This window comes from Polyodon spathula, chromosome 12, assembly GCF_017654505.1.
Source record: "Polyodon spathula isolate WHYD16114869_AA chromosome 12, ASM1765450v1, whole genome shotgun sequence".
NCBI classification, from domain to species: domain Eukaryota; kingdom Metazoa; phylum Chordata; class Actinopteri; order Acipenseriformes; family Polyodontidae; genus Polyodon; species Polyodon spathula.
This window is the reverse complement of record NC_054545.1, coordinates 2,278,382-2,290,154: the sequence shown is the minus strand read 5'-3', so window position 1 is coordinate 2,290,154 and position 11,773 is coordinate 2,278,382. Positions and strand designations below refer to the sequence as shown.

Sequence of the window (11,773 nt, the reverse complement as noted above, 5' to 3'; positions counted from 1 at the left end):
ATTAAAGGCAGTGCTGTATTGACCAGAAGGGACGAGTTGAGTTTTCCAGGTGTTGACTGGGCAGTCCTGACTTCCATAGGAAAGTTGTCCCTCCACTGCGGGTGAGGGTGGAGAGGGAGCGGGCTCTGGAAGCAGGGGAGTGTAGAGGTGGTACAGCCAGTCTTCTAGTGCAGGCGGAGCGGAGAGGTCGGGTGGGGGTGTAGGGAGAGATGAGGGTCTGGAGGTTGCTGGGTGCAGTCTGATCAAGGCATTTATGAAATGATTACTACATATCACCAGCTACCTTGCTTTAAATGTGCCTGATTGGAAACTCTGTAGATTGAATTCTAATTCTAGAACCTATAACAGCATAGATGTTCTTCACAAGAGTGAAATTAAGAAGTCCTGGAAACAATAAACAAAGCAAAAAGACACTGCTGTGAATGTGTCCCGCGAATGAGAGTAAAAAAGCCTTGAAAAGAAACACTTTGCACGCCTCTGCTTCAAAGTCGAGTTTCAGACTTACAGACATTTTATTCTGCGAACGCCCTGCACACCTGATGTGTCTGTAACTGTGGGGTCACTATACTGAGTGTTCGGAGAATTCATGCTGTGATCCACGCCACCTGACAGACAGGTTGTGCTAAAACAGGGGTGTTCAATCAGGGTCCCGTAGGGGGCTATTCCTCTTCAGATAATGAGATCATGAACTACCTCAGGGTCTGGATGCAGGTTGAATTGGTTCAATGAAAAAAATTAGAACAGGGTTGGCACAAATACCAGGACTTGAAGGGCTGCATTTGGCCACCCCTGTGCTAAAACTGAAAACTCTCTTTATTTTTTCTGGTTCGCTAGCCCCCCCCCCCCCCACCTGGCAAGGGGATTATTGAGGGGATGGAGAAATTCCAATCCGCTGCAAGGCGCTCTGACTGTCATCCTGGTCCTTACCAGACAAACTGGGCCCTGCTGTCCTTCGAGGACATCAGACAGAAGCATGTGAGGATGCTCCAGAGCCAATTGCCCTTCAGGAAATGGAGCCCCCTTCTCCTCCTCCTGCCCCAGGCTGGCACCCAGGCGCACAGCCCTCACGCTCAGCCAGCCACCCCCCCAGGGGTTACACCAGGGAAGAGCGAGCCGCCCCCTGGACAAGCCACCAGGGACTGATTCCAGAATATCGGGGGGATGGGAGGAGCCTGATTTCTGTTTACCAGCACAGCGGGCTTCAAACCTTCGTAGCTTGGCTGAACATTACCGCCCCCATCTGGACAGGGAGGGATACTGCACAACGTGTGGCGCTTGAGGTGGAAGCACTGAAACAACACAACAGAACACAAAGACTTTGAGAAGGACTTCTCCTCCAGGAAACGACTGGCTAACATTTTACTAAACTTGTTTCCAGTACAGTATAGAATCTCAATGTTAAGCAGAGGGAACACAAAGCCAGTTTTTCAGGACCAGTGGCTTGAAACCTGGTTCCAGGAGACTGGGGGGAGACGTAGTTTGAGGCAGTTTTGCTGAATCAAACCCCAAGTCTCTCCTGATGTGAAACCAAGTTCCAAGCCACAAAGCACCTGAAACTGGGCACAGAGTTCCTGGCTACTGGAAAAGACATGGAGATCAGACCCCAGGAAATGCACCAGTTTAACACAGCTGCTCTTCTGACTTTTTCTGTCTTGTTCTTATTCTGCCGGTTTAATGTGTGGATGTTTTTATCCAAACAGTACACATGCCTTACCATTGTGAATAGTGCCAGGTCAGAGTTACACACCCCCTCCACTCTCCAATGTGAAATCGCTACTTCATTTCTATATACATTATCATTGAGATCTGATGAAGCCGATTTAATACAATCAGTCCATTAAAAAGCCGTTTACTGTCAGGCTAGGGTCAGTAACCTTACACTCCTGGATGAACCTGGATGACCCGTGGTCTGGGATGGGCTAGTGAAGCTCTATTGAGGAATTTAAACACTGGTTTTTAGCTCTGCTGCTGTGTATATCGTTGATTGTTGTTTCAAATGAAACCTTGCAGGTTTTCAGTCTACATGGTCTGCTTTACATGAAGCTTGAACTAAACCAGTCCTTGTACAATGAAAGCATGCAATTGCAGATATCCAGACAGTAGATGGCGCCGTTTCTTGCGCACTGTAATACATTATATATATATATAATTTACATATCTCACAACACTTAGACAAACCACAAAGACAGCGTGTTATTATTATTATTATTATTATTATTATTATTATTATTATTATTAAAATCGCAGAAAACTGCCTTCGATATTAACCTTGAAAATCGTGGAATCCATATATTATAAACAATAACAGAACACACCTGAGCTTGTTATCTCTACACTGTGGCTAATCAAGCTCGTAGTAAAACCTGGAATGGATCAAACTGCTGTGCAATGGCAGTCTCATTTCCATGCCTGTTTAATATTTAATTTACGAGAGAGAGAGAGAGAGAGAGAGAGAGAGAGAGAGAGAGAGAGAGAGAGAGAATGAGAATCACGCTGCACTTCCTACAGCGCTGTCACATGCAATAACTATTTATGTAGGCAGCTGCTAATAAAGCGGACAGGCGGGTCCGAGTCGTGCTCTTGTGACACGGTCCCTCTTTCTGAGTGGCGGGTCGCGCTGACAGTCACCTGCATTTTTTGAAATGCTTCACGGCGGCCACGTCATAACGAACCACCTCTCCGCGGCGGGTCCCCGGCTCCTCCCTTTCCACCCCACCCGCTCCGGCCGACAGGGCTGCGATGAAACTGTGCGTCGTGTCCGCCATCGTGGCTCAAGCCTCTCCGCGGTTAGAAAGCAGAGCCGGCGCCTGGGTGGAGCCCAAATGGCGCCAGTTTCTCAAACTTCCTCTACGCTGTGTGTGAGAAGGACAGCCAGAGCTAGAGAAAGAAGGAAGTGTCTGCTGATCCCCGTCCGCACCTTTTCCGGCTGATCGTTGCAGAGAGAGAGAAAGAGAGGCGCGAACGGGCGGATCAATCCGGGGAACGGGCGCCGCTGTGCAGGTACAGTAACGAAAACAAAACGCCGGACCGCAACGGAAACGCGGCCGGGGGGGGGGTAGCAAGCCCGCTTCTGTGTGTTTAAACTGTACCGAATCCAGGCGGTTGTGTGTGAAGAAGTTCCCGTGTCTCCTTTCCCCTCACTGACCTCCTCCCCCTCCCTTTCGAACCGTTTCCAGAGAGAAGAAGCGAGGAAGCCGAGTCTCGGTGAATCAATGACCTTTGGCGTGGCCGAGAGAGGAGCCATTCCGCCTCCGAGAAACAAGTGTGGGTGACAGCTGCAAAAAACAAAATTAGAAAACCAGGCACGCACGCAACGGCGCTGCCCAGCCAGATCAGGGGGAAAAAGAGACGGCGAGGAGAGCTCTGTGCGCGGAGAAGCACCGCGGGGAAGCGGCGAGCCAGCGCAGGCTTTCAGCGGGGCCTGCTCGGAAGCCGGGGTGTTTCCTGCAAACTCAATCAGAGGCGCTTCTTCACTTAACGAGATTCGGAAGGGACCCTTCCTCCTGGCAACAGGGGCCTAGTTGAGCGAAAAAAAAAGAGCAACCATCCCGTTTGAAAGAGAGAAGAGCGAGCGAATTTGAATCGCACGGTTTCGCGTGGTTGCTGCTGGAGCTCCCTGTGCCCGGTTTGAAGATCTCGCCCGGACGGGCTTGTTCTGTTAGGAAGCGGGTCAGACAGCAGGATCGCGTCCCGTTCAGCGGCTCGGGTCGCGGGGTTGAAGTCTGTTTGAAATCAGCCTGGAGGCGGCTTGCTTTAGTCCGAGAACAACTTTTGTTTGTGTGTTGGCGGCCCGGATTGTTTTATTAAAACTATTTTTTTTTTTTACGAGTTCAACTAAGTGGTGACCGGTAGAAGAGGAACCTCCTGGCGGGGTTGTGTGTCGGGTTTGTCCGTGTGTGTGTGTTACTGTGGCCGAGAACGCTTCGGCTCACAACTTCGTTACTCAGTTAGAGATTTTGTTTCATCATTTATTTACCGGATATCGGTCAATGTTTTACTTGCTGAGTTTGGAGCAAGTCGAGTGGACTGTTACAATTACATTCAATTGAACGCAAGACTTTACACGTCTTCATTATTCAAACTGCTTATAAAAAGAGCCGCAAGCACCCGCCCCGTTTCCTGAAGTATTGGATATTTATGCACTGTTTACAAGATGGGGAAAATGCTGTCAAAGATTTTCGGAAACAAGGAAATGCGGATATTGATGCTTGGACTTGACGCAGCGGGCAAGACCACCATCTTATACAAGCTGAAACTGGGCCAGTCCGTCACAACCATCCCCACCGTGGGCTTTAACGTGGAGACCGTCACTTACAAGAACGTCAAATTCAACGTGTGGGATGTCGGGGGGCAGGATAAGATCCGGCCGCTGTGGAGGCACTATTACACGGGCACCCAGGGGTTAATCTTCGTGGTGGACTGTGCCGACAGAGACCGGATAGACGAGGCCAGGCAAGAGCTGCACCGCATTATCAACGACCGAGAGATGAGGGACGCCATCATTTTGATTTTTGCCAATAAGCAGGACCTGCCCGACGCGATGAAACCGCACGAAATCCAGGAGAAACTGGGCTTGACCCGCATCCGTGACAGAAACTGGTACGTGCAGCCGTCCTGCGCGACCACAGGGGACGGGCTGTACGAAGGACTCACCTGGCTGACTTCCAATTACAAATCTTAATGGGCGGGTGAGGACTTTTAGAACAAGCAAAAAAAACAAAAAAAAAAACAAAAGAAGCAATTAACTAATAATACGACTTCTCAGAAGAATATATGTCAGAGAAGTCTGATTATATATTTTTTTCTTTTGGATTATTATTATGATCCCCCCCCGCCCCCCGTTTGACTAATCGTAAATGTAAAGCCAGCGGATTGGTGATGCAGCTGGCTTTAGTTTTGCTTTGCTCTGAATGCCAGGGCGTTTTTTCTATTCGTTCCAGTTATTCCAGTAATATTCCATAAAAGACTATTTTGACTAAAGAGATGATTGCTATTTTCCCCATCTTTTTCACCTTTATTGCATAATGATTTATTTTTGGTTTTATTTCTTGGGGAGTCAGGGAGGGGCATTCTGATCATGCTTTATTATTATTATTATTATTATTTCTAGTTTCAGACATGTGTTCCTTTAAAAAAAAAACGAATACAGATTTGCTTGTGTTATCTCCATACAACCAGATGAAAAAAAAAAAATGTTGTTCAGGCCGAATTCAATTAGTAAACTTTAAACAATATTGTTGGAAACAATGTGGTCTCTCTCTCTTTGATTCATTTTTATATGACCCTTCTGAGGCTTTTCATTTTGTTTAATGAACCACTGTCTTTTTAAAAAAAAAAAAAAGATCCAGACAGTTCTGTGAGGTCTTATTGCAGCAAGTATTAATGTGCGAAGTACGATGATGCTACTTTTTGAATGATGTGGAAGAGCTGTTGCGCTTGGTACACACTACTGATGCCAAGCCAAGAGTCACGATTGGAATTAAACGCGAAGCATTTCAAAATGATTTTAAACCCGGTTTGATAAAGAAGGCTCCCGGAAACGCTGCTGCTGGAGTGCGTGTGGTTAGCCAGTGCCCTGAGCACAGGACTCGTGGGCTTCGTGTGAGCAGTAGAGCTGCAGTTCCTTATCTTCTCGATTCTAACACAGCTGCGCCTGTTAACAGTGGAGTGAAGTGACTCATCCACTGAAGGAACGGCGTGGTTCAGTGCATTCAGAAATCTATTGCTGTGTCGGGGGAGGCGTAGCAGCAGCAGACCAGAGAGGGGGGATTATCTGCTGTTCATTTGCTAAAAAAAGACCCAAGTGTTATCCATTGTATTCATTGTACAGGGGGTGTGTCATTTACAGGAGGATCTGGGATTTTTTTTTTTTTTTTTAATGCAGATTGGCTGCTGTCTTTACATTCAAAACTCTTTTCAGGGCTTGTGTAATTAAATTATAAATTCATGTGTGTGTTTTTTTTTTTGTTCTATTTGCTATGCTCATAAACTTTTAATAAAAAACAAAATTCTGTAAACTGTAACAAATCTTATTAAAATAGCCCTTTTTAAATGTTTTCTTTCTCATTTGAAAGCACAGAATCCAGGTGCCTGGTTTTCAGTTTTGGGCTGCTAAGCTGGTGCTTGGTTTTCATGGCAGGCTTTGGGAAAGGGAACGTTCCACACTGCAGAGCTGGTGCTGTCAGGACTGGGTACACAGTTAAACAGCTGCTCCTTTTCCATGCAACTGATAACATAACAAACAAACAATCTTTGCATGGCTTGCCCGTCTCTCTAGATAGACACAACATAACAAACAAACAATCTCTGCATGGATTGCCCGCCTATACATAGATACAACATAACAAACTATCACAATCTCTGCATGGATTGCCCGCCTCTCTTTAGATAGTACAACGCATCTGATTTTGTTGCCTCTTGCAGTGTGTAGCTGTGGAGGAAAGGTTACAACAAAAGCACAGTTTCCTATCTGCCAGGCTCCCCTTGTTCTCATTGCACGCTGTCAGAGTGCTTCCGCAGTGCAATTCCTGCTCTTGCTCTCGGTGCAGCCTGTAGTTAGAGGCGAGAGCTCCACCACCATGTGAAACAAACGCATTGGAATAAACTGGGGTCAAGTTCCTCACAAATCAAAAAGTATATCGTCTTATTTAAAAAAAAATATATATATATTTTTTTTTCCCTTCTCATGAGGTAGCTGGCTGTAAAGACCAGGTTTTGGTAACACATGAAACAAGCATAGCGAGGCCTCCAGTTTCAAACAGCCCTGCAAGCCGTGCACAGGCCTGGCTGCGACAGCTGCGTGCAGTTTCATATCGGACCTCTCTCGGGGGAGGGGCGGGGTCCTGAGCTGCATTTATACTGCTTTAAAAAACATAAATGTGTTTTAACTCCTGTGGTCGTATTATTTTTATGATTTAAAAAAAAACAAAACATGCAGTTGCTCAAGGGTACAGATACATGTAATTGATTAACCCTTTAAGGTACAAGGGATATATGTCCCACAAGTAAATGATGCTAACTCTATTTTTGCAATGAAACAGGGTTTAAAAATGTCCTGACAGGGCGGATCTGCCCGTCCACATGGTCCGTTTCCTCCTGGTGATACTTCAGTCTCTCCGATGTATTTTAAGAAGAAATCGTTTGAACAGCAAGCGCTCGATTGCTTGTGTGCCTCAAGGGGTGACGGTGTGTAGAATATTGAACTAGGTACCGCTGTGCTAGCTCCAGGGTGCTATAGGTTTTCCAGTGGTGTTTAAACTGGGGTATTGCTAATTAAAGCCGTTGCAGTTTGTCTCCCCTCTGTGCAGTGCAGGGCAGTCCTGTAGAAGCATAATGTTTGCAGTATACATTAACCTGTACTGTGCTGGTGGATGTGTGTCACCACTAGGCCTGCTGAAGGGCGGTTCCTTTGCATATCAGCAGTGGTTAGGGTCTTCTTTTGTACAGTGTGTTCAGCAGCTGTTGCTGGCTGGGTTTGCACACTGTTACACATTAAAAAGCTTTCCATAAATCACATTATTGACCTGAACATACCGTCTGAGGGGTGACGAGATTAAAAAGCCATATTTTTTAAGAACCCTAGTATGTCTTGTGTACTGCATGTTCATTCCAGAGTCATGTTTCTTATGTTTCTTTCTTTAACAAAATGATCGAATGCAGAATCTACCGACACTTTAAAAACTGCTGCTGGAGTTTCCTTTTAGAGAGAAAATAAAAAGCAAGCAGCTTCCAAATAGGTGACGATGTCATTCTGCCAGGTACTGTCACAAATACATTTCATATAAAGGAAGGGGGCTCAACCTAATAAATTCCTTGAATGACTGCTTGTATCACTTTGTAGGTCTTGCAGTGATTTGTGAAGAGTCAACAGACACAGCTACATCTCCAGGAATGTACGAGAGAGTCTCCTGCAGACGCTCTACATTCTAAAGGATTAGTCTTGGGCTGCGAAGTGCAGCTGCTATTAATAACCTGTGTGATTACGCTTTCTCTCGTCAGTCTGGTGCTAACATTGGGTCACTGTGTAAATGTATTGAGATATAGGAGAGTAGCATTAATTGCTTTACCTGTCGAATGTAAATCTTAAGTAAATTAAGTGACATTTACAACTGCTGCCTGCTGTTCTCTTTTTAATGCACACATTTTCAGGTGTTTAAGGTTATCACCAAATCCAGCGTGCATCATTATTTTTGGTAAAAAGAAAAATAATATCTGTTAATGTTACAACTAGTAACAAACACCCTAGAGACCCCTTTGTCTGTTTTAAATTCCCCTCCTGAGGGTTATTTTAACTGCACGCAATTGTGCTAACTGCATCTTGGCATAAATACCAAGCTGCTGTGTTTGAGTGCTTGTGCTGGGGAGGGACTCTCTTTGCTCTGAGCTGCTGTGTTTGAGTGCTCGTGCTGGGGAGGGACTCTCCTTGCTCTCAGCTGCTGTGTTTGAGTGCTCGTGCTGGGGAGGGACTCTCTTTGCTCTGAGCTGCTGTGTTTGAGTGCTCGTGCTGGGGAGGGACTCTCCTTGCTCTCAGCTGCTGTGTTTGAGTGCTCGTGCTGGGGAGGGACTCTCCTTGCTCTCAGCTGCTGTGTTTGAGTGCTCGTGCTGGGGAGGGACTCTCCTTGCTCTCAGCTGCTGTGTTTGAGTGCTCGTGCTGGGGAGGGACTCGCTTTGCTCTGAGCTGCTGTGTTTGAGTGCTCGTGCTGGGGAGGGACTCGCTTTGCTTTCAGTAGCTCCTGCTATCAATTGTTACTTCCTGACTGACTTTTTGCAGATAAAGTAATAATACCTCTGTGAGCCATCGTGTATTTGTGCTGCTTAGCTGACTTTCTTTACTGCTCTTTCTCTCTGTTGTTGGCTCCACTCCTTTTGAAATCATTTCAATAGTATTTTTTCTTAAGTCAAGAAACCATTTCTCTATGTGTTTAGTAGTTTTTCTTTTTGGTTGCTACTCTTTAGAAGTTAAAAGCAGTCCCAGACTTGCTTTGCCCCTTGTCCTGTCCCATGCAGCTCCTCCCTTTTCACATGTCTTTAGTGCCTGATCACAAGACAAACTGCAGTCGAGGCTAGACTGTGCTTCCTATTTATTATATTTATTAAATGAAGACTTTAATTATTTAGTGTAAGTGTTCAATGCTTCTGATCTGCACAGGTACAGATTCATTGATAAAACCACTTCCTGTACAGCATGATCTCCAAAATTATCAGCCGCAGCACAAATTAGCAAGCGATGCTGAGCTCGTCAATGTGTGTGCTTCTGACATGGCAGAACTTCCCCTTCTACGAGTCGAGAGAACCCTGAACAGCAGTCAGTCTGGTAACTCTCGAGTGTGTTGGGTGAACCTTGTCTCTCTTGATTGCTTAATACTGTTCTGTACATAGTTGTTGGGTTTTTTTGGGGGGTTTATTGCCAGAACGGATACAGATTTCTGCAGAAGACTGACACTCCTTTAGGTTGCTGGAGTTTAGAAATACAAGCGTAGATGGTAATGAGTTGGGTTCTAAACCATTCTACAGAAGTACTGAGGTCAGAACGGTTTCAAGTTTAAAATAGATAAGCGCTCCACGAGCCCTTTTTGTTTTTTCGCACTCTGCCTCTTTAGGGGTACCCACCGATATCCTGGGGAGGAGCGTTTAGAATCGGATTGTCACCAGCCCATAACCAGATAGTGTTGCTGAATTGGATCAATTGCTGCATTTGTTGTAGAATGTAAGAATAAAAGAAAAAAAAATCCTGTTTGTGTTTTGAGTGCAATGACTGACCTTTATTAAAAACGCCCCCCACCCTCCTGCACCTCCCAGCCCAAGGCCTTGCCCCTTTTGTGCCTCTCTTGTGCAAACCCTGCCCTGCAGTGCCGCGCTGCATTCCTGGAGAGAACAGCAGCAGCTATTCCAATGAATACAAGTCCCTTCAGCTTTGTGTAGAGTGGGATGGCATTAATATACAGCAGTGTGTCAGATGCATCAGGGTGTTCACTGTAAAGTAAATGCCCCCCCCCCCCCCCCCCCCCCCCCCCCCAACCTGAGTTTCCCCCCCCCCAAAAAACACCTTTTTTACTCGTTTTTGTAACATTCAGCTTTTGCAAATGGTTCAGGTTTCACTTTTGCAAAAAAGAGAAATCTGGCCCATTGTTTGGTAATGCTTGTACACCCACTCACTCAAAAGCAGAACACTGATCTGCTCTGCTCTGCCCTGCCCTTCCCTCCCCTACTCTTACTCTGCTCTCCTCTGTCCTGGCCTGGCTCTGCTCCACAAGGCTGCTCTCAGATAGCCACACATGCACAAGCTGGTTGCTTGCAGTGTGTTTAAAGCTGGGAAACACTGGTGTGAATCTGGGCACCGCTACACGAAGCACATGGTGGCGACACTCCTGTTGTTGTTGATTGTTGAATTTCTAAGGAAACTGTTGGCAGATTTATAACCAGCACTGTGTCCACAGCAAGGGCTGCAGAGAGCACCTGGTAATAGAAGTGCAGTTTGTGAGAGCTTGGTGATGGAGACCGTTGACCTCCCCTTTGTCACGAGGACAGGGCTCTAAAACAATACAAGCTCAGCTAAATTATTTTCTTCCAAGAACAACAGACCCGTGTGGCCACTCTGGCAAGTCAATTATTTTCAGCTAAAGAAATAGATTTGCTTGCCCACTTTTTCTAGGGTAGAGGTGGGGAGAGGGGTGATGCAGGCTGGGAAATGTGATATCTATTACAGGTTTTATTTTTATATTAAAATATATTTAAAAGCCCTGATCAAGCTGTTGTACTAATTACTTGTCACTTCATGATACAATGCAATTCTTCAAGAAATTACAACTATATATATATAAATATATATATATTTACGGTGATATATATATATATATATATATATATATATATAATAATATATATATATATATATATATATATAAATATATTTAAGTGAAATTTTTTTTTTTTTTAATACAGATTTTGTTTCATTATCAGTATCATAGGAACTGTATCGCATTACACTGCAGTTCTGCATGGGCTGGACAATTCCAGAATGTATCTTTCTTTGCCTTCACTCCATGCTGGCTTTTGAATCTATTTTAAATAATGGTTGTTTTTTGTCCGTTGTCCTGGTTTCGCCCCCAGGCGAGCCATGCTAACATTTTACGTGACATGCATCTCTGATACGTTTCACATAGCTGGTTCTGCACCAGTTCCCCTGCATTCCCATTGTGTGCTAGCCTGCTCTGCTGTGAGGGGGTGCAGTTGCATCTGACCCCTGACCTTTCTGCTGAGCCTCAAAGCATCTGGCAGACATCTCCCCTGGCAGCCCGTCCGTGACCAGGTGCGGATTTCTTTAAACTGCTGATAAAGGCACGCTCTGTAGCAAACGCAAAAGAATGAGTGTTTGACGTCAAGAATCCAGCCCCAGCAGGGTTTTTTTATTCAGTTGCCCATATTTCAAATACAGCAGTTTTGTCGTTTATCCTTTAATTGTACAGTAAGGTGATGTTTGAGTCTCCTAGTAAGGAGTACAGGATTAATAGTCAATGTAGTAATGATCATGCCTGTAAATCTATGGAAGCTTTTTTCCCCAGATGTGCCCTTTTGGTGTATGAATGAATATGCTGCTAGCGCAGTCCCTTGATGGTTTAAACTCTGCAGGAGTATCCCGTGGTGGAAAGACATGGCCAGTCCTGCTGTTCTTCCACATGTAGCCTGTTTCATTCATGTCCTGGTTTAGGATGGGTAACAGAGGGCTCTCGATGACACCGGGTCCTGAGGGGAGCAAGTTACCCGGTGGACCGGT

The 11,773-nt window shown here is 45.5% G+C and overlaps 1 protein-coding gene across 1 annotated transcript; it reads left to right on the top strand.

The window, feature by feature from the left end:
- Positions 1-2,877: 2,877 nt before the first annotated feature.
- LOC121324247 (ADP-ribosylation factor 6) lies at positions 2,878-5,485 on the top strand. The gene is made up of 2 exons (XM_041265921.1): positions 2,878-3,000; positions 3,177-5,485. The coding sequence occupies exon 2, from the start codon at positions 4,154-4,156 to the stop codon at positions 4,679-4,681; it is 528 nt and encodes a 175-aa protein (XP_041121855.1). The 5' UTR covers positions 2,878-3,000; positions 3,177-4,153; the 3' UTR covers positions 4,682-5,485.
- The last annotated feature ends 6,288 nt before the right edge of the window (positions 5,486-11,773 follow it).